This window comes from Mercenaria mercenaria, chromosome 8 (genome assembly GCF_021730395.1).
Source record: "Mercenaria mercenaria strain notata chromosome 8, MADL_Memer_1, whole genome shotgun sequence".
In the NCBI taxonomy this organism is placed as follows: Eukaryota; Metazoa; Mollusca; class Bivalvia; order Venerida; family Veneridae; genus Mercenaria; species Mercenaria mercenaria.
Window position 1 is genome coordinate 39151760 of NC_069368.1, and position 24408 is coordinate 39176167.

At 36.1% G+C, this 24408-nt stretch overlaps 1 protein-coding gene across 6 annotated transcripts in view; it reads right to left on the reverse strand.

Moving 5' to 3' along the window:
• LOC123566558 (integrator complex subunit 14-like) overlaps window positions 1–24408 on the reverse strand; it is a 191237-nt gene that overhangs the window by 53176 nt on the left and 113653 nt on the right. For all 6 annotated transcript variants that reach the window (XM_045360780.2, XM_045360781.2, XM_045360782.2 and 3 more), the window contains 2 exons: window positions 4413–4575; window positions 1919–2067 (listed from right to left, as the gene is read on the reverse strand). In XM_045360780.2, the coding sequence (XP_045216715.1) occupies window positions 1919–2067; window positions 4413–4575 (312 nt within the window). The remainder of the gene's footprint in view (window positions 1–1918; window positions 2068–4412; window positions 4576–24408) is intronic.

Genomic DNA, 24408 nt, shown 5'->3' on the forward strand with positions numbered 1-24408 from the left:
TAATGGTCTAGTAAGTTTAATTAATTACATCCTGTACTGAAGACCCATGTTTTGTGAGAAACTGTTTCACTAAGCACATGTGTTTGTGGTGTTGTCAGTGTAAAAGGAATAATATTCTGTATTTCTGGTAAGATGGCAAACTATATTTCTGTACCATACTATATAAACTCTTTCATTTAATGATTTATAAAACAATAAGTTATTTAGAAAAGTAGTCTTCTATAAAATCAGTCAGAGCATTAAAATGTGAAATGTGTTAGAACAGTTTAAGTTATCTGTACATGTCTGATCAGACATATTCACTCTAGTGAACAGATCCTAGAATGAGCTTTTTGCTCAATATGAAGCTCATAATTTGATGATTCTAGACTGAATAGTAGATTTTTCACCTAGATGTTCTGCCAAGAGTGTACATTAAGAGTCTAGAGTATATTTGAGATGATTTATGATGTGCCAAGAAAATATTTCTGCTATGACAGGTTGTATTGTTTCAATATACATGCTATATATTTTTTAACTACAAAATATCTTTTAATACATTTATTGGAAATGATAATCCTTATATTCTTACTGTATAAACTATTGAAATTTAACATTCAATTTGTTAAATGTATTTCCCACCAAACAGAATTTCAAATCATGTTTACAAGGTATTCAATTACATGTTCTGGGGTTTCCTGAAGACAGGACAAGTGTCCTGAGATTTCCTGACATCAGGAATTCCTGGGATTTCCTGAAGACAGGACAATTGACCTGGGATATCCTGCCCACCCACCAGCCAGGGGCATTCCCATAATACATCCAGTTTTTTTAAAAACGGCCATAATTCTGACAACATGCAAATCAGAGTTATGGGTCTTGGCTTACATAGTCCCCTAATGATGATGAACAAATGTGCAAAGTTTCAAAGATGTAGCTCTTACAGTTTTTGAGAAAAGGTGGACCTAAACAAAAATTTTAACCAAGAAACTCAGATTTTCTAAGTACAAAAAGGGCCATAATTCTAACAAAATGCATATCAGAGTTATGGTTCTTGGCCTACAAAGTCCCCTTATAATGATTAACAAGTGTGCAAAGTTTCAAAGCTGTAGCTCTTATAGTGTTTGAGAAAAGGTGGACCTAAACAACAAATTTTATCCAACGCCGACAATCAAGTGACAATACCTCATAGATTTTTTTTCAAAAATCAGACAAGCTAAAAAGATTGCTTTATGCATGGCAAAGTTACAGCCCGGACAAGCTCTAAAATGTCCTTTGACCCCCAAGTGTGACCTTGACCTTTGAGATAGGGACCCGAGGTTTGCACACAACACTTCATCTCATAGAGGTGAACATTTACGCCAAAGATAAAAAAATTGCTCCATACTTATCGAAGATATGACCTGGACAAGCTCTAAAATGGCCTTTGACCACTGTGGCTTTGACCTTTGAGATAGGAACCTGGGGTCTGCATATGACACCCCGTCTCATTGAGCCTCATTGAGTTAAACATTCATGCCAAATAATAAACAAGATTCCTCAATGCATGTCAAAGTTATGGGCCAGACAAGATCTGACATGAACTTTGACCTCCAACTGTGACCTTGACTTTAGAGATAGGAACCTGGGATTTGCACATGACAGTCCGCTTCACTGAGGTTAACATTCATGCAAAATATAAACAAGAATGCTCCAAGCATGTCAAAGTTATGGTCCGGACAAACAAATCTGGACAGATGCACGGATGCACAACGCACGCACATACACCAAACAGCTATTTGGATAACTATGTCTCCGCTTCCCCAAGCGGGCTTGACAAAAAGCATCATCATCATGGTCGTATTCAGACTTTTCATGCCACTGTTTTTTTATGAATCATCTTATTTTAATCAGACACAACTGAGGCATTGAACGGAGTTAAGAATACTGTACTACATACCTGTATTGTTTTGTTTCTGTTTACTGGCCACTGGCAAAACAAGGTGCCTAGATACAGTTGGAGGACTCGCAATGTCTTGCAGATCCATAAAACCACATATCTCTAGTTTGTCTGACACTGTTGTATGCACTGATACAAACTCATTTTCTCTAGACAAAAAAAAGTACTGCATTTTAAAATATCCAAAGAACTGATTTTTCCAAGCTGAATATTTATTCAGAAACAATCTGACATTTTATTTACTTATTGAATGCCTTTCTAGTCAACAGACAAACTACTGATTGAGGTCCAACTGTCTGAGGACCAATAGTTTTGATTTTTAACCTGTATGTCATTCAATTAGTGTTTGTTTCATTTGACACGTTTATTTTCAATTTTTGACTTATTAGCTCAATACATGTGTTGAATTTAGACCAGTCATGTAGCACATGCTACTGACCAGGGATTTATATGAAGTGTCATGTAGTAATAACATGTAATAGTTCCCTCATAAATAATATCTCCAGGTAAACACAGATACATCTCAAATTCCAAATGATTAAACATTTTACTTTTGAGATAACCAAAATTCAACTTAAAATGGTATTTTTTGCATGTGTTTTCAAGACAGGACTTGAAAATGTCTTTGAGATAGCCGTAATTTTGTGATAAGCCTGTTCGAGATATTGAGTTTTAAATGTATTTCGTTCAAACTTAGAGAGTATTTCAAAAGTAAATCATCTTCCAAGCAGTGTTTAATCTAGATTGATTGGTACCGATTGGTTTTTGATATAGCAGGAATTTAGTATTGTTTGTTTTTAAGTCAGGCCAACAAAATTATAGATCATATGATGACTTTTCAGCTTGATGGAGAGGAAGACCCCCAGCTGCCCCTCCCACCTCCCAGCTGCCCCTCCCAGCATTATTTCAAGCACGAGGTAGGACCACCAAACTCCTGTAAATGACAGTCACATGAAATAACTCTACACTCTAAGCAAGGTTTTAAAAACACTGCTATGTGAAGCAAGTGAATCAAAGTCTGTGACCATATTCATTCAAACATAGGCATGTTATAAGGCTGAATGCCATGCAATGTTACAAATGGAATTCAAAAATTCAATGAACTGATCCTATGGGACCAAAAAAAGAGTTTCCTAAAACTTTCAATCAAACCCAGTTATGAATATTGAGTACAAATGTATTTCACATTCAGCTCAATTGTAAACAATGTATGTAACATATGTATAAAAGATAAGTAGAATATGTAAATTATTTCTAAATGATTGGCCATTGCTGAAACAGAAGTTCAATTAAGTGTTTATTCACTGATAATGCCCCAGAAACTTATTGGTTTTGTCAGGGAGAACCTCTAACACTTAAACTAACAGGATGGTGTCCTTACATACAACAATTCTATACTACAAGCAAGGTTTAGGAACAACAACCATAAGAACAAGTGATTCAAGGTCAGTGAACTTAACCGCTTGGCCAAGGAGGCCCCTTCCTTCAGATACAAAGCTTTCTCCTGAAAATCCTTTGTTTATTAAACAAGAGGGCCATGAAGGCCCTGTATCCCTCACCTGACCTATTGACCTAAAGATCAAGATTAACATTCTGACCAAGTTTCATTAAGATATGGTCATAAATGTTGTCTCTAAAGTGTTAACTAGCTTTTCCTCTGATTTGACCCGGTGACCTAGTTTTTGAACCCACATGACCCAGATTCGAACTTGACCTAAAGATCATCAAGATTAACATTCTAAGTTTCATGAAGATAAAGTTATAAATGTGGCCTCTAGAGTGTTAACAAGCTTTTCCTTTGATTTGACCTAGTAACCTAGTTTTTGACCTCACCTGACTCAGATTAAAACTTGACCTATAGATCATCAAGACTAACATTCTGACCAAGTTTCATTAAGATACGGTCATAAATGTGGCCTCTACAGTTTTAACTAGTTTTTCCTTTGATTTGACCTGGTGACCTAGTTTTTGACCCCAGATGACCCAATATCGAATTCATACAAGATTTTATTGAGGGTAACATTCTGACCAAGTTTCAATAAGATTGGGCCAAAATTGTGACCTCTAGAGTGTTAACAAGCTTTTCCTTTGATTTGACCTGGTGACCTAGTTTTTGACCCCAGATGATCCAAAATCGAACTCGTCTAAGATTGAATTGTGAGTAACATTCTGACCAAGTTTCATTAAGATTGGGCGAAAATTGTGACCTCTAGAGTGTTAACAAGCTTTTCCTTTGATTTGACCTGGTGACATAGTTTTTGACCCCAGATGATCCAAAATCGAACTCGTCTAAGATTGAATTGTGAGTAACATTCTGACCAAGTTTCATTAAGATTGGGCCAAAATTGTAACCTCTTGAGTGTTAAAAGTCAAATTGTTGATGACGGACAGATGGACGACGGACACAGGGCGGTCACAAAAGCTCACCTTTGAGTACTTCGTGCTCAGGTGAGCTAAAAATCCCAAATTTTAGTAATTTACAGAGTGAACCTACTTTGTATATGGTTCTGGCGAGGGATACAGTGTTATATTACACTTGAGATGTCCGCAAGTGAGAAGTCCTGAGTATGGAGCATAGTATTTCTCTGCTATTTTTGTGAACATATCCTGAACACTTGTCATACTTAAAGGTCCCTCTGGGATAAATAGTTCACCATCTGAAAACAAAATGTACAGTATCTGGTAGTGTAACAGAAAAAGGTTGTAACTTGTCCTTTAAATTCAGTGAGTAAAACAGTTTTTAGATATATTAATAGTAAAAACATTATCTACAGTAAGAGTTGTCAGAGGAATGTGTGCTTGACTAGTTTGATGCTGGATAGTGAAATGGCATATCTGAGGAAAGAAGAGCTATCACTGGAGTGATTAATGTCCCTGATAAGGATGGTTATGTCGCACAAGTTTAAGTCAAAACTTTTTAGCATGGTAATAACAGAAGCATATAGAAGTGCATCAACCATGATTGCTCTAGATAGCTCACCTAACTTTCAAAGCTTTCATGAACATTTTTAGAAGAGGGTCACACCTGCATACCTGTTTTTTTTCTTTTGTGGGAGGATCATGTCACTTGATATTATGACACAAAATTATGGGGATGGGGAGTAATGTGGAAAGGAGCTTGCAGAAATTTGGTGGTGAATCACCCAACAAACATCTGCCTGAAATTATTTTGAATTTGGGCCATCAGTTTCCGTAAAGAAAATTTTTCAAGTTTTCCATAATTATAACTGGTTTTGCCCCTGCAGGCAACGATGAATTTTTAACAAACTAACATGACTTGAAATTTTGTTGGGGGTCACTTAACAAACACTGCTGTAAAAAAAATTTAAAATCAAACCAGCAGTTTCAGTAGATTTTCAAACTGCATGACTGTATTCTATACAGCCATATAGGGAACACAAATTCTGCCTGAAGGAAGCTAATTTTGTTTAACTAAACATAATGAATGGCAGCCACCCCAAGGGACATTGTGAAACTATTTTGAAATCAAGCTAGCAGTTTCAGAGAATATTTTCAAAATATTCTATGCAGGGCAGATAGGGAAAACTAGCCCTACCCTGTTGCAGCCATGTTTTTTTAACAATGACTTAACCCTTTCCCACATCGATACGTTTATCACCGTATCTATCGATTACCAAACAGAAACGTATTGACCCGTGTCTAACGGTTACCCGATAGAAACGTATAATACCGATTAACGGCCATTTGAACAGAATCGTTTTATCCCGTGTCTCATAATCAATCGCTTTATTTTCGTTCTTTTCCTAAAGAAACAAATTCCAGATGTTTACTAACTCAAAATATGGGATTTCGTCATCATTATTTACGTACAAGATCATGTGGTTATTATTTAAATTTATCGAGTAATTTGCAAAGAAAGACACCGGGGTTTTTTCCTACATGTGCACGACGCTACGTCATGGAAAATTATTGAGAAAACTGCTTGCAACTGGTCGGTTTGTGGGACTTTCCTCGTACTAAAAATAACAACCATTTAACATCTAAGTATTTTTAAATGTGTTAGGTCATGAAGGTCACGCGTGATATATGCAGATTTCCCCTAAACAACAATTTGTGTATATGATGGCTTGGAATTTATGGCCTTACATAACGGGAAGTGTTAATCAAAACAGAAGGACCGCGGCTTCCAAATACTTTATGACACCCCAAGAGTTAATTGCAGCGGAAGTCACCCGTGATGTACCGACGTTTGATTATCAAAATATTACGTAATATTATCTAAAAATATTTTAATTTTTAGCAAAAGAATACTGTAGTCGGTTACGAGTCTCGATCTCGGCGATCTTTTTGCACTTTCAGAAATTTTACGATCCGTTATTTTTGTAGTGTTATTCAGTTTGATGGTTGTTTTTTTATATAAATACTTACCGATTCCGATTCTGAAGATAAGTCTATTAACTATAAATCAAACTTTGAAACTTCAAAAAGAAATTGTATATGAATTTCAATGTGAAAGTAATCCAAAACAGAATTTTATGCCTAAAAATATAATTCCCTTACTTTAACACTTTATATCTTCGAAACTCAAAGAGAAACTACAATAAATTTTGTATCATTGGAAAGAGAATTTAAATTGCTATAAACTTTATATTGACAAAAATAATGTCAAACTTACAGAAAATATTAAAATAATGACATTCTTAACATAAGTATGTGTAATCACAAAATAATGCCAACACCTCTGTTCAGATAAGACAGTCACGCTTATCAGCCATATACCGATTATTGATTATTGATTATCACTTATCAGTGTTATGTAAAAGAGGTTACTTTGGCTTCTGTTCTGTGTGGTAAAGGGTTAAAGGAATTTGATAGTGGGTCACTCAAGGAAATTTCTGTGAAATTATTTAAAATCGAGATAGTGGTTTGTAAGGAAAGGATTTCAAAAATTTTCCTTTGGTTACAATGAGAACCAGAATTCTGCATGGGTGAACTAGATTTGAAGGGATCTGAAAGGCAATTATCCAAGGAACATTAATGTGGAGTTTGTTTATAATTGGCTTTGTGGTTTAACAGTGTTTTTTTTTTTAAAGAAATTATTGACAATTGGCAGACAGACGAAAGACAGATGACAGACCTCCAATGTTCTTTAACATATTTCATGCTCAAGATGAGCTAAAAATTTACAAGAATTTCTAGGTATAAAAGGGACATAACTCATTGAATATTTCTGCCAGAGAAATGCACCATGTGTTATATGATGTAGGGGGTGGGTGGGGGGGGGGTGATGTGAAAGAACCATTTTAAGTTTGAATCAAGTCCATTCAGTAAGAACAGGGAATTTGGTTTATACAGACAGACAAATGGAAAGTTCAATTGCTATATGCTCTGGAGCATAAAAAGAGAAACAAACAGGAAGATGAAGAAGAAGCATAACTTTGTGTAACAAGAGGGCCATGATGTCCCTATATCGCTCATCTGAGTTTAATTGCTTGTTTGAACAAATTTCTTTGCTAAAGCTTCAAAAACTAAACTAGAGTTGTCACAGAAGTGACGAATTATACCCGAACAATATGGCCTTGTCACAGAACTAAAGCAATGTCAAAGCCCAACTTGCTTGACCTTTGACCTACTGATCTCAAAATCAATAGAGGTCACCTGCTGGTCATGATCAACCTCCTTATGAAGTTTCATGATCCTCTGCCCAAGCATTCTCAAGTTATAGTCCGGAAAAGGTTTAAATGTTCCGGGTCACTCTGACCTTTGACCTTTGGAACTCAAAATCAATACGGGTCATCTGCTGGACATGATCAACCTCCCTATTAAGTTTTGTGATCTTAGTCCCAAGCGTTCTGAAGTTATTGTCCGAAAACCGTTTAAATGTTCCGGGTCACTGTGACCTTGACCTGTGACCTACTGACCTCAAAATCATTAAAGATCATCTGCTGGTCATAACCAACCTCCCTATCAATTTTCATGATCCTATGCCCAAGCGTTCTCAAGTTAGCATCCGGAAACCGTTTAACTGTTTTGTGTTATTGTGACCTTGACCTTTGACCTACTAATCTCAAAGTCGAACTTGACCTGTATTTTATCATGTTGCACCTGTGTACAAAAATTTATGATCCTAGATCCAAGCGTTCACAAGTATTCATCCGGAAACCGTTTAACTGTTCCGAGTCACTGTGACCTTGACCTTTGACCTACTGACCTCAAAGTCGAATCTGACCTGTATTTCATGATGTTACACCTGTGTACCAAAAATTATGATCCTAGGCCCAAGCGTTCCCAAGTTCGGAAACTGTTTAACTGTTCAGGGTCACTGTGACCTTGACCTTTGACTGACTGACCCCAAAGTCAAACTTGACCTGTATTTTTTTATGTTACACCTGTGTACCAAAATGTATGATCCTAGACCCAAGCGTTCTCAAGTTATCATCCGGAAACCGTTTAACTGTTCAGGGTCACTGTGACCTTGACCTTTGACCTACTGACCCCAAAGTCGAATTTGACCTGTATTTTCCGATGTTACACCTGTGTACCAAAAAATATTTAAATCTGTCAAGCCTTTTATGAGCTATCATCTGGAAACCATGAAAACCAACGGATCGACCGCCAAGCTCACTCCTATATACCACCCCCTCAAACTTCGTTTTGTGGGGGTATAAAAACTAGGTGAAAAGGTCATGGTAAAGATTCTTCAAGATAAGTACTGAAATCTGTTGAAAAATTATACAGGTGGTCCAAATCTCTTTTCTGTAGCTTCAAAAACAAGAAAGTAGGTCAGTAGGTCAGGGTTAATAATACTGAAGATGAGCATTGAAATCTGTATCAAAAGTTCCACATGTGGTCCAAATTTCCATGCTGTATCTTCAAAAACAAGAAAGTAGGTCAGAAGGTCACGATTAAGACTATTCAAGATGAGTATAGAAATCTGTATAAAATATTATACAGGTGCTCCAAAATTCTATACTGTAACTTTAAAAACGAAAAAGTAGGTCAGTAGGTCACGATTAAGACTATTCAAGATGAGTATTGAAATCTGTATCAAACATTATACATGTGGTCCAAATCTTTTTGCTGTAGCTTCAAAAACAAGAAAATAGGTCAGTAGGTCAGGGCTAAGAACATTAAAGATGAGTATTGAAATCTTTATCGAAAGTTATTGACGTGGTCCAAATTTCTATGCTGTTAAGATCGGTGTGCAAAACTGTATTTGTCATCCAAATTTCAAGGCACTATCTTAAAAACAAAACAGTAGGTCAGTAGGTCAAGGTCAAAGTCAAGTGACCCCTAATTACTTAGGGTCATCAGGTAATTATAATAAAACAGTCTAGGAAATATGATCAGAAAATTTTTGAAGTATTTTTTCCTATATAACTCATATAACAAGTGACCCCTGGGACAGGGCCTCTTATCTCCCCAGAGGCATAATTTGAACAGTCTTGTAAGAGAACCACTAGGCAATGCTACATACAAAGTATCAAAAGCCTAGGCCTTGAACTTTCAGACAAGACGATTTTTTTTTTAATTTCATATATAAGTCTATGTAAAACTTGGGACCGCCGGGTTGGGGCCTCTTTTCACCCCAGGGTAATAATTTGAAAAATCTTGGTAGAGGACCATATGGCAATGCTACATACCAAATAATATCAAAGGCCTAGGTCCTGTGGTTTCAGACAAGAAGATTTTTAAAGTTTTTTTTCCTATATAAGTCTATGTAAAATTGGGACCCCCGGGGTGGGGCCTCTTTTTACCCCAGGGTAAAAATTTGAATAAACTTGGTAGAGGACCACCAGACAATACTACATACCAAATATCAAAAGCCTAGGTCTTCTGGTTTAAGACAAGAAGATTTTTAAAGCTTTTTCCTATAGAAGTCAATGTAAAACTTGGGACCCCCGGGGCGGGGCCTCTTTTCACCCCCCGGGGCATAATTTGAACAATCTTGGTAGAGGACCGCTAGATAATGTCACACACCAAATATCAAAGCCCTATGCCCTGTGATTTTTCACAAGAAGGTTTTCAAAGTTTTTCCCTATGTAAGTCTATGTAAACCATGTGACGCGCAGGGTGGGGCCATATTTGACCCTTGGGGGATAATTTGAACAATCTTGGTAGAGGACCACTAGATGATGCTACACACCAAATATCATAGCCCTAGGATCTGTGGTTTTGGACAAGAAGATTTTCAAAGTTTTCCTATATAAATCTATGTAAACCATGTGACCCCCAGAGCGGGGCCATATTTGACCCTAGGAGGATAATTTGAACAATCTTGGTAGAGGACCACTAGATGATGCTACATGCCAAATATTAAAGCCCTAGGACCTGTGGTTTTGGACAAGAAGATTTTTTAAGTTTTTCCTTTCGGTTGCCATGGCAACCAGAGTTCTGTATGGAATTCAATTCTTTGAATAATTTTTAAAGAAGACCGTCCAAGGAACATCCCTGTGAAGTTTCATCAAAATTGGCCCAGTGGTTTAGGAGGAGATGTTGTTTAAAGGAAAGTGTGGACGGACGAACAGACACCGCACAGTGAGCGATCACAATAGCTCACCCTGAGCCTTTGGCTCAAATGAGCTAAAACAAGAGGGTCATGATGACCCTGGATCGCTCACCAGAGTAATATGAGCTACATGTTTCAAATGTCAAACTGATGATTTTTAGAAATTTTTTGGAAGATTTTCCAATGTACAATCAAGCAACCCCTGGGGCGGGGCCAATTTTACCCCGGGGGTCATGACTTGAACAAAGTTTGTAGAAGTCTACTAGGCAATGTTACTTATCAAATATCTAAGATCTAGGCCTTCTGGTTTATTTTTAGCAAATTTATCAAGATTTCCCTATGTACAATCAAGTAACCCCTGGGGGGTCAAGATTTGAACAAATTTTGTAGAGGTCCTCTAGGCAATCCTACATTTGACATACCTAAGCTCTAGGCCTTCTGGTTTATTTTCAGAAAATTTTGAAGATTTTTCTATGTACAATCAAGTAACCCTATGGGGCGGAGTCAATTTGACCCCGGGGGTCATGATTTGAATAAATTTTGTAGAAGTCTACTAGGCAATGCTACATGTCAAATATCTAAGATCTAGGCCTTCTGGTTTACTTTTAGAAAAAAATTTAAGATTTTCCTATGCAAAATCAAGTGACCCTTGGGGCGGGGTTAATTTTGACCCCGGGAGTCATGATTTAAACAAATTTTGTAGAGGTCAACTAGGCAATGCTTCAAGTCAAATATCTAAGCTCTAGGCCTTCTGGTTTATTTTTAGAAAATTTTAAAGACTTTTCTATGTACAATCAAGTAACCCTATGGGGCGGGGTCAATTTGACCCCGGGGGTCATGATTTGAACAAATTTTGTAGAGGTCCACTAGGCAATGATACATGTGAAATATGTAAGCTCTAGGCTTTCTGGTTTATTTTTAGAAATTTTTTGAAGATTTTCCTATGTAAAATCAAGTAATCCCTGGGGCAGGGCCAATTTTACCCCGGGAGTCATGATTTGAAAAAAGTTTGTAGAAGTCTACTAGGCAATGTTACATACCAAATATCTAACCTCTAGGCCTTCTGGTTTATTTTTAGAAAATTTTAAAGATTTTTCTATGTACAATCAAGTAACCCCATGGGGCGGGGTCAATTTAACCCCGGGGGTCATGATTTGAACAAATTTTGTAGAGGTCCACTAGGCAATGCTACATGTGAAATTTCTAAGCTCTAGGCCTTCTGGTTTATTTTTAGATAATTTTTGAAGATTTTCCTATGTAAAATCAAGTAATCCCTGGGGCGGGGCCAATTTTACCCCGGGAGTCATGATTTGAAAAAAGTTTGTAGAAGTCTACTAGGCAATGTAACATACCAAATATCTAAGCTCTAGGCCTTCTGGTTTATTTTTAGAAAATTTTAAAGATTTTTCTATGTACAATCAAGAAACCCCTGGGGCGGGGTCAGTTTGACCCTGGGGGGGGGGGGGGTCAAGATTTGAACAAAATTTTGTAGAGATCCACTAGGCAATGCTACTTGTCAAATATCTAAGCTCTAGGCCTTCTGGTTTATTTTTAGAAAATTTTGAAGATTTTTCTATGTAAAATCAAGTGACCCCTGGGGCGGGGTCAATTTTGACCCCAGGGGACATGATTTGAACAAATTTTGTAGAGGTCCACTAGGCAATGCCACATGTCAAATATCAAAGCTCTAGGCCTTCTGGTTTATTTTTAGAAAATTTTGAAGATTTTTCTATGTACAATCAAGTAACCCCATGAGGCGGGGTCAATTTGACCCCGGGGGTCACAAATTGAACAAATTTTGTAGAGGTCCACTAGGCAATGCTACATGTGAAATATCTAAGCTCTAGACCTTCTGGTTTATTTTTAGAACATTTTTGAAGACATTCCTATGTTAAATCAATTTTGACCCAGGGGCTCATGATTTGAACAAATTTTGTAGAGGTCCACTAGGCAATGCTACAAGTCAAATATCTAAGCTCTAGGCCTTTTGGTTTATTTTTTAAATTTCTTTGAAGATTTTCCTTTAGAAATCTATGTAAAATCAAGTGACCCTTGGGGCAGGGTCAATTTTGACCCCGGGGTCATGATTTGAATAACTTTAGTAGAGGCCCACTAGGCAATGCTACATGTCAAATATCTAATATCTAGGCCTTCTGGTTTTTGAGAAAAAGATTTTTAAAAATTTTCCTATGTAAAATCAAGTGACCCCTGGGGCGGGGTCAATTTTGACCCCGGGGTCACATTTGAACAAACTTGGTAGAGGTCCACTAGGCAATGCTTCTCACCAAATATCTAAGCTCTAGGGCTTCTGGTTTTTGAGAAGAAGATTTTTAAAGTTTTTCCTTTCGGTTTCCATGGCAACCAGAGTTCTGCATGGAATTCAATTCTTTGAACAATTTTTGTAGAGCTTCACCCAAGGAACATTCTTGTGAAGTTTGGATGAAATTGGCCTAGCAGTTTATGAGGAGATGTCGTTTAAAGTAAAAGTTTACGGACAACAGAGGACGGAGTTGCACAACGGACGGTGAGTGATTAGAATAGCTCACCCTGAGCCTTTGGCTCTGGTGAGCTAAAAAACTGTGTAAAGGAACACATATACTGTATACTAGACCATCACATACAGTGAACAAGTGTTTCATGTTCCAATCAATTCACATTCATGGAAACTGAGATACCAGCTTATAAACAAGAGGACCATGATGGTCCTGAATCGCTCACCTCTTCCCACATGACCCTGTTTTGAGTATGACGTCGTTTTTTCTATTATTTGACATAGTGACCTAGTTTTTGAGCTCGTGACCCAGTTTTGAACTTGACCTAGATATTATCAAGATAAAAAATCTGACCAATTTTCATGAAGATCCATTGAAAAATATGGTCTCTAGAGTGCTCACAAGGTTTTTCAATTATTTGACCTATTGACCTAGTTTTCGAAGGTACGTGACCCTGTTTTGAACTTTACCTAGATATCATCAAGGTGAACATTCTCACTAATTTTCATGAATATCTCATGAAAAATATGGCCTCTAGAGAGGTCACAAGGTTTTTCTATTTTTATACCTACTGGCCTAGTTTTTGACCGCACGTAACCCAGTTTTGAAACCGACCTAGATATCATCAAGGTGAACATTCAGATCAATTTTCATGAAGATCCGTTGAAAAATATGGCCTCTAGAGAGGTCAAAAGATTTTAATAATTTTAGACCTACTGACCTAGTTTTTGACCGCAGTTGACCCAGTTTCAAACTTCAACCTAGATATCATCAAGCTGAACATTCAAACCAACTTTCATACAGATCCCATGAAAAGTATGGCCTCTAGAGAGGTCACAAGTTTTTTTTATTATTTGACCTACTGACCTAGTTTTTTATGGCACGTGACCCAGTTTCAAACTTGACCTAGATATCATCAAGGTGAACATTCTGACCAATTTTCATGAAGATCTCATGAAATATATGGCCTCTAGAGAGGTCACAAGGTTTTTCTATTTTTAGACCTACTGACCTAGTTTTTGACTGCACGTGACCCAGTTTCGAACTTGACCTAGATATCATCAAGATGAACATTCAGACCAACTTTCATACAGATCCCATGAAAAATATGGCCTTTAGAGAGGTCATAAGGTTTTTCTATTATTTGACCTACTGACCTAGTTTTTGATGGCACGTGACCCAGTTTCAACCTTGACCTAGATATCATCAAGGTGAACGTTCTGACCAATTTTCATGAAGATCTTGTGAAATATATGGCCTCTAGAGAGGTCACAAGGTTTTTCTATTTTTAGACCTACTGACCTAGTTTTTGATGGCACGTGACCCAGCTTCAAACTTGACCTAGATATCATCAAGGTGAACATTCTGACCAATTTTCATGAAGATCTTGTGAAATATATGGCCTCTAGAGAGGTCACAAGGTTTTTCTATTTTTAGACCTACTGACCTAGTTTTTGACGGCACGTGACCTAGTTTCGAACTTGACCTAGATATCATCAAGATGAACATTCTGACCAACTTTCATAAAGATCCCATGAAAAATGTGACCTCTAGAGTGGTCACAAGCAAAAGTTTACGGACGGACGCATGGACGATGGACACCGCGCGATCACAAAAGCTCACCTTGTCACTTTGTGACAGGTGAGCTAATAAAACTTAATTAAAGAAATTGTTACAGAAACAAGAGGGCCATGATGGCCGTATATCGCTCACCAGAGTTGATCTGGCCTACTGACCTAGTTTTTGACCCCACATGAGCAAGTTTCGAATTTAACCTAGAGATCATCAAGACAAACATTCTGACCAAGTTTCATAAAGATTGAGTCACAACTGTTGCCTTTAGAGTGTTCACAAGCTTTTTCTTTGATTTGACCATGTTACCTAGTTTTTGACCCAAAATGACCCAGATTAAAACTTGACCTAGAGATCATCAAGACAAACATTCTGACCAAGTTTCATAAAGATTGAGTCACAACTGTGGCCTATAGAGTGTTCACAAGCTTTTCCTTTGATCTGGCCTTCTGACCTAGTTTTTGACCCAAAATGACCAAGATTCAAACTTGACATAGAGATCATCAAGAAAAACATTCTGACCAAATTTCATAAAGATTGAGTCACAACTGTGGCCTCTAGAGTGTTAACAAGCTTTTCCTTTGATCTGGCCTACTGACCTAGTTTTTGACCCACATAACCCAGATTCGAACTTTACCTAGAAATCATCAAGACAAACATTCTGACCAAATTTCATAAGATTGGGTCATAACTGTGGCCTATAAGAGTGTTCACAAGCTTTTCCTTTGATTTGACCGGGTGACCTAGTTTCTGACCCCACATGACCCAGATTCGAACTTGACCTAGAGATCATCAAGACAAACATTCTGACCAAATTTTATAAAGATTGAATCACAACTGTGGCCTCTACAGTGTTCACAAGCTAATCCTTTGGTCTGGCCTTGTGACCTAGTTTTTGACCCCACATGACCCAGTTTCAAAAATTACCTAGAAATCATTACGACAAACATTCTGATCTAGTTTTATAAAGATTGAGTCACAACTGTGGCCTCTACAGTGTTCACAAGCTAATCCTTTGATCTGGTCTTGTGACCTAGTTTCTGACCCCACATGACCCAGTTTCAAAAATGACCTAGAAATCATTACGATAAACATTCTGACCTAGTTTCATAAAGATTGAATCACAACTGTGGCCTCTAAAGTGTTCACAAGCTTTACCTTTGATTTGACCGGGTGACCTAGTTTCTTACCCCACATGACCCAGATTCAAATTTCACCTAGAAATCATTAAGACAAACATTCTGAGCAAGATTCATAAATATTGGGCCACAACTGTGGCCTCTAGAGTGTTCACAAGCTTTTCCTTTGATCTGGCCTACAGACCTATTTTTTGACCCAACATAACCCAGTTTCGAACCTGACCTAGAAATCATCCAGACTAACATTCTGACCAAATTTCATAAAGATTAGGTCACAAATGTGGCCTCTAGAGTGTTCACAAGCTTTTCCTTTGATCTGGCCTACTGATCTAGTTTTTGACCCCACATGACCCAGTTTCGAACCTGACCTAGAAATCATCCAGACTAACATTCTGACCAAATTTCATAAAGATTAGGTCACAAATGTGGCCTCTAGAGTGTTCACAAGACAAATGTTGATGGACGACACACGCCGGACAATGACCGGTCACAACAGCTCACTTTGAGCACTTTGTGCTCTGGTGAGCTAAAAAGGGGGCTAGTACTTTGTAACAGGAGCTGTCATAGGCCGTGAGCCAAGACCCCAAATTTAAGAAATTGGTACCAATCAGACTGGCAAAAAGATTTAGTGTTTTTGGATAGATATATGTCTGTAGTCTTTGAAAAAGTTGGGGGGCCTCTCTATGGCACGGCTTAGTGACCGACTTTTATGTGTTTCTATGACAACCAAAATTTTGTTAAAATATTGAGAACAAGAGCTGTCTCCGTAGGATGACTCATGCCCCCGATGGCACTTTGAATGAATAGTTATGGCCGATGTTAGAGTTTAGGACCTTTGACCTACGGAGCTGGGTCTTGCGCGCGACACATCGTCTTACTGTGTCACACATTCATGCATAGTTATTTTAAAATCCATGCATGAATGACAAAGATATGGAACGGACATGCCCATCAATGCACTATCATGAAAAATGATCTTTAACGTCTAAGTGTGATCTTGACCTTTGAGCTACGGACCTGGGTCTTGCGTGTGACACGTCGTCTTATTGTGGTATACATTCATGCCAAGTTATTTAAAAATCCATCCATCGATGACAAAGATATGGACCGGACACGCCCATCAATGCACTATCCTTTAACGTCTTAGTGTGACCTTGACCTTTGAGCTACAGACCTGGGTCTTGCGCACTGCACGTCGTCTTACTGTGGTACACATTCATGCCAAGTTATTTGAAAATCCATCCATCGATGACAAAGATATGGACCGGACACGCCCATCAATGCACTATCCTTTAACGTCTAAGTGTGACCTTGACCTTTGAGCTACAGACCTGGGTCTTGCGAACTGCACGTCGTCTTACTGTGGTACACATTCATGCCAAGTTATTTGAAAATCCATCCATCGATGACAAAGATATGGACCGAACACGCCCATCAATGCACTATCCTTTAATGTCTAAGTGTGACCTTGACCTTTGAGCTACGGACCTGGGTCTTGCGCACTGCACGTCGTCTTATTGTGGTACACATTCATGCCAAGTTATTTGAAAATCCATCCATCGATGACAAAGATATGGACCGGACACGAAAATTGCGGACAGACCGACAGACTGACAGACCGACAGACCGACAGACGGTTCAAAAACTATATGCCTCCCTTTGGGGGCATAAAAACATCTATCATATTTTGGACACAAAAATTCTATATAATTTTGTAAAGATTAGGTATATATATTATCATATATCACTTACTTAGATGCAAAAAGCTCTTGCAAAGAAAAAATGTCAAGTTGAGCCAAGATGTTACACATTTTTTATAATTTACGTGACTAAACATATAATGTTACTTATAGAATGGAAATTGCCTTTGAAGTTTATGTTCAAAGCAATGTTTTCATTTTCAGGTGTACTTAAATTGTTTATTTTATAATAATTCACTTCATCACACCCCAACAACAAAACTGCATGAGTAAACAAATACTTCATACCTTTTTATTAATATAATTTACGTGACAATTATTTATTAAAGAAATAAAGATATTACCGCATATTCATTTTAACAATATTTCTTCATAACAGTAAGTGCTGTGATTTTATAGTTCCCTGAAGTATTTTATACTTTGTATATAAAAACATATTTTCAATATATATTATACCCTAGAGTAATGGATTCTTCAGTGTAACTTACATAAAATACGTTACCAAATATCAAATGTCACATTTCTATGTAATCTTGCCAATTCTATTAAAATGAAATTTAAGAACTTTTGAAGTAGTTTTTATCCTTCTATGAATTTAATTATCACAATGAAACATCATCTTCATATATTGTTACAAAATGATATGAACAATAAACACAGTATAATAATCAGTAATTTTTTATTGAAAATTTGTTACACATTAACCTTATCAAGTACAAATTTATATGTAACAAGCATTTAAAGATTCAAAATTAACATTTATAGATCAAACCTGTTTTGTATTGATTTGTACACAGCAATTAATCGAAGCAATGCGTTAACATGAAGTGAATTATGGTAACTGAGCTGAATGTGTTACATTTTTGGTATTTTACGTTACTATTGCACAAAATTATACATTGCCCAGAACTGTTTTCGTTCAAAATTCAAAGATGTATATGAACTGCTTACTTAACATAAATACGTCTAATCTTTTGGCATTAATGGAAATGTATTGTAAATGAACTGCTTTTATTACCCTTCATTATTATGATTTACATGACATTTATTTGTTATAAGAAATAAACATTTCGCATATGATTAATACGTACCCTACTTAATAGTAACAAAAATATTTTCTTTCCTTTTCCAATTTCCGATTTGTGTAGAAAAAGAACATTTATAAGTATATGTAAATATCCATAATAACAAATCCAAAAGCGTACCTTCTTTTACAATATGTAACCAACAGGCAATATATGCATTGTCCATTTATTTTAAACAATTAAAACTGAACAACTGTTATTAATTGTCGAAGTGTAATATCAAAAATGTTTTCTTTCAAACAGAATCAGAAAATCATTTATTTACAGAAAAGAGTGCTTGACATATATCTCATCAAATATAAATCTATAAGATTACCTTAAAGTTAAAAAATGAACACTGAACCCAAGCTATGTTTGTTTCAGTAATAACATGCTTTTCCCCCACATGTATTCTTGTTGTAAGAGATGTTGCCAAAATACATATGGTTTTTGAATATTTATAAACTAGCTGTGTCTACAGGACACTGGTGATTTCACTTTCTTCCACTGCACATGGTTTCGAGATTCTAGACGATTTGTTTTTTTTTCAGATATATGCAACAAAGACGTTAAAGCACTTTATGTATTGTTTCACCAAGTCAAGGACCATAACTCTGATCTTGCTGAGTGAAATTGCAAACAGGAGTGCAATTTCACATGATGTATAACAATCTTCTAACATTTCAAGTCTTTAGGTAAACATTTTAAGATACACGTGACATTAACTTTAATGCACTTATTGCATTATTTTGATTAACCCAAGGGCCATAACTCTGGTCTTGCAGAGTGAAATCAAAAACTAAATCCAGATGCATAAATTCACATGCTGAATAATATTCTTGTATGATTTCATGCCTTTTTCAGATATATGCAATACAAACGTATAAGCACTTTATGTGAATTTTTCACTAAGTCGAGGATCATAACTCTGGTCTGACCGAGTGAAATCACACACAGTTCACAAGGTGCACAACTTCAGATCCTATATAACAATCATCTAAATCAAAATTACTTATTGAGATACATGTAATACAAACTAGTATGATCTTTATGTATATTTTGACTAAATCAAGGACCATAACCCTGGACTGACCAAGTGAAAGCCAAAACAGTTCACAAGGTGCACAACTTCAGATCCTATATAACAATCCTCTAAGTCAAATACTAATTCAGATACATTCAATACAAACTTGTCTGATCTTTCTATATATTTTTGACTAAATCAAGGGCCATAACACTGGTCTGACCATCGAAAATCCCAAACAAACCCTAAGGTAAACAACTTCACATGCTGAATAATATTGCCCTTATGTTTCGTGACCTTCATTCAAATACCTTTTAAGATTCATGTGACTCCAACTTTTATGCTTACTTTTTTCTAAGCTAAGGGCCATAACTCTGTTCTGGCTGAGTGAAATCTCAAACAAAACTCTAGATGTACAACGTTATACACTAGATAACAGTCCTATAATGTTACATAATCCGTGGTCCAACACTTTCTAGGATACATGCGGCAAAAATGCTTAGGCCCTTTCTTTGCATATTTTTGACCAAGTAAAGAGCCATAACTCTGGTCTGGCTGTGTGAAATCCCAATTAAAACACCAATTGCACAATTTTACATGCTGAATGACAGTTCTGTGAGGTTTGATGACTCTGGGTCAAATATGTTATGCACGGCACAAATTCGAACAGATATACGGCTGACTATTTTCTACTAAGTAAAGGACCATATTTCAATTTTTTCTAAGTTACATTTTCATGCAACACAAACTTAAAGTCCCCTTCAATGCATATTTTAACCAAGTAAAGGGTCACAACTCTGGTTTGGTTGTGTGAAATCCCAACTGAAACATCAGGTGCACATCTTCACACATTGAATGATAACTTTGAGATTTGAAGACTCGGTGTCAAATACTTTTTAAGATATTAGGTATAATATAAATTCGAACAGACAGATGGACAAGGGCAACTCTAAGTGGCCTCACACCCCCCCCCACCCCCAACACACACACACACTTTAGAAAATTGCGACGGGGACAAAGAAAGCTATCATATTTTTGTTTAAAAATTTATCTCTTTTTTTATATATGAAGATCTGAATAATAAATACATATAACTCAAATGTTTAACTGAATAGGTCTTAGATCTTATGAAAAATGATAACAGTTACTGTTAAACGGAAATCTTTATTTGTTTAGTGGTGGAGTGTTCAAGGTCACTGACTGGAATCACTTGCCCCTCACTGATCTGCGTTCGCTTTGTATGTTTTATTTATGTGAAGAAGTATTCAGCTGGTTTACATAAGGTTGGTCATTCTACCAATATGACAACCAATACATGCCTTCCTTTACCATCAAAAGCTGGAAAAGTCACCATATAACCTAAATTCTGTCAGTGTGACTCGACACCTAACGAAACAAAGCATTAATTTCACTGTCTTAGTCCATACGAAAGTTCATTGTTGGTGTGGAAATATGAATTCATGTATAAAGTCATATTTCATCAATTGCAAGGGTGATTTTCTGCATAAATGTCTTGGACACATTTACGAATGTGATCATGAAGTTTATTCAGTTTTGCTGTAATAGAATTCTGGTTAAGCCAGCGGGCTTGAGGGGTGTTATAAGTTTCATTACCTCTCGAAGACTTGATCAAACTGAGTGTTATGCAGGGTTGAAGTACTAAGATGCAAAATGACGAAATAAGCCATTGGAAAAAAGGAGGTAGAAGTGTAGGTGGGGTATTAGAAATACTTACAAGAAACAATATTTGATATAAGTTAGTGTGAGAAATGCAAAAACAATACAACAATAAACAATTTGGGATATAGGGCAACAAAAGGGTATGGGGACTCTGTATATGAAAAACATTTGAGATAGAGGTAAGTTACAGATGTTTAAAGTTAAAGAAACATAATGAAGAAATAGCATGGATGTTGGACTGTTAAAGAGGGTTACTTGTGATCTGGTATGGACATTTGGAATAATACCAAAGGCGTTATAAGAAAATTAAAATATCATTAGGAAAATACGTTTAAATAGAATTTTGGAGTGTTTCATAATTTTTCGTCTAAATGTTTGATCTATTACAATTCAATTAAAGATATATTCCTTCATTACCCTACATTTTTTTAAATTTGAATGTATTATATGGAAATTGTATATCCACATGAACATGTGAGTTTTAAGTTAATTTCAAGATTGCTTTAGGGAAACATTCTGAATTTACTCATTATATTAACTATTTTATTTTGTTGTGTTTGAAGACATAGTAAATTAAATTATCATCTTGATATTAAATTGTTTAGAATATATGTAGTAATGAGTTACTTTCAAAAAATGAATAATTGTTAATTTGTTCAATACATAATTGCATAATTTTTGCAGACTGGTCTCCATTTTCTAGAACTAGTGGTGGATTTGAAAAAAAAAAAAAATTCCACAAGATTTCAATCTTTTTTTTCTCAACAACTGCAAATACAGTTTTTCATGAAATGCAGTTGTAATGAATTATGATATACATTTTGTACCTTTTTATCCTGTAAAGTCTGGTATTTATTGACCTTTTTTCACTAATATTCACTACATAAAGTCTTAAATAGATGAGAAAAGACATTGCGTTAGATGACAGTACAACTGAGTATAAAATGTTTTCTGTAATAAAGTGACTTGTTTAAGAACAGGTCTCAATCAATCATGGGAATCCGGATAATAGTGACTATCCGAAGACTGTTACACTTTCCGTTTCAGTCTTTTTACACTTCATCTACATATTTCAAAAATCAATTCTTCTTATTTAGTGTCTTAATCAATCTAATAGAATAGAAATAAGATGTTAGCCATACGCATACACCTGAATAATACATACTATCAGTAAAAATAGTGTTTAAATGTGATTACCCCACCCACATTTATTTTGCATGATTCACTAAAACTAAGAACTCATCAGCTGAAATAAGTGGTGTTTTTCTCCAGATATAATCCTAATTGACATATTCATTTGAAATATCAAGGTAAGTCCCATTATCAGCATACCTAAAATGTAAAAATATACTATTTTGATGAAAAATTATGTTGTTGTTGTTGTTGTATTAATTTATTATTCATCTTTTTAAAGTCAAAATGTTGTTTTCTTTGAAATAATATATGTAACACACCAGTAAGTGCTAAAAACTATCAAGAATATGTCTTTAGACATTAAGACATTGTAGGTAGGTTGAATATAAGAAAAATTGACATTTTCAAATAAATGGCGGCCATTTTGGAAGCCATTTTGAAATCGCTTGATTTCAGACCTTAAGCTGTGCCGTTGACAGGCCCCCCTGAATTTTTTTAGAAGTGCATATATGTATCTTTCAAAAAGTGACATAGAGAATTTGCCAGAAAAATGGTACCAATTTTTTGTCTAGCTCATGGCCTATCACAGGAGACAGCCCACTCGACTATTTCGATGCAGGATAGTGAAACTGGTCACATCTGAGGAAGCTGAAACTCTCACTGTAGCATTTGATTACACCAATGTGGATGAAGATATTGGAGTCTGTGCCAAATATATTTAGTTATAACAGAGATATAGAAGTGTATCAAAACATTAATTAAGTATAACAAGAGGGCAATGATGGCCCTATATCGCTCATCTGAGTACCATTGCTCTTAATGATAAGATCAAGTTCTGATATAGATCACATAGGCATACACATTAAATATCATCAGGATAAATATTTTCTTGTAATGGTCCCTTTTGACCTATGGGTCATGTACTAGTCAGTGCCAGTCTCCATACCAAGTTTGAGGTTCCTAGGCTCAAATGCTGCATTTTTGTACTAGCAAAACTATTCCTTACCCTGGAAGACATAAATAACATTTAAAACCAATCTCATTAGATGCTGCTGAGGTGTATTAATTTACATAAAATGAAGGGAGGTAATTTGTCATAAATTCAGTCAAAAGTTATCAACCCTGATTGTCAGAGTCCATCTGATGGCATAAATGAAATTTCCAATCAGTATCTTCATTGGTTACTGAGATACATCCATCTTAATTTGAAACAAAGGGAGGTAATTTGATAAAAAATCAGTCCATAGTTATCTGCCCTGATTGTCTCAGTCCAACTAATGACAATAATGAAATTTCAAATGAGTCCTATAAATACTTACTGAGATAAATCCACATTTTTTATTAAAATCAGGGGAGGTAATCATGTATTGGTATATGCATGTAGAAGATACAGAGTACAAGCCTGCAGAAACAATATATTAGAAAAATATTCATATCGATAAACGTTCAATCAAGAGTTATCTAACATGACTATTTCTTACCATGGAAGACATAAATAATGTTTCAACCAATCTCATTAGAAGCTGCTAAGGTATATTCATTTACATAAAAAATAAAGGGAGGTAATTTGTCATAAATTCAGTCAATATGCATCTACACTGACTGTCCAAGTCCATCTGATGGCATAAATAAAATTTCAGATCAGTATCTTCATTAGTTACGGAGATATACCCATTTTAATTTGAAATAAAGGGAGTCAATTTGACATAAAATCAGTCCATAGTTATCTACCCTGATTGTCTCAGTCCAACTAATGACAACTAGAGCTATCACTGAGGGTAATGAATGTACCCCCCGCATGCACTGACACAGTACATTGCAATTTGAGGCACACAAGACTGCATAATTATGTGGACTGTAAGTATAAAGACTCTATGTATATAGTATGGTAACAAAATACAAAGTCCCATAACTCTGCAGAATATTTATCAAAAAGAACGTAACATGCACCATGCACAAGTAGGGTTGGTACTGATCACTTGTGTGAAGTTTCATTAAATTGTGTGCAAGGGTTTGGGAGATTAGGTGTGCACAAGACTGCATAATTATGCTAACTGTATGCATATAGTATATTAACAAAAAAGTCCCATAACTGTGCAGAATTTTTTTCTGAAAGAACCTAACATGCACCATGCACAACTAGGGTTACTACTGATCACTTGTGTTAAGTTTCATTAGATTGTGTGCATGGGTTCAGGAGATTATGCGCACACAA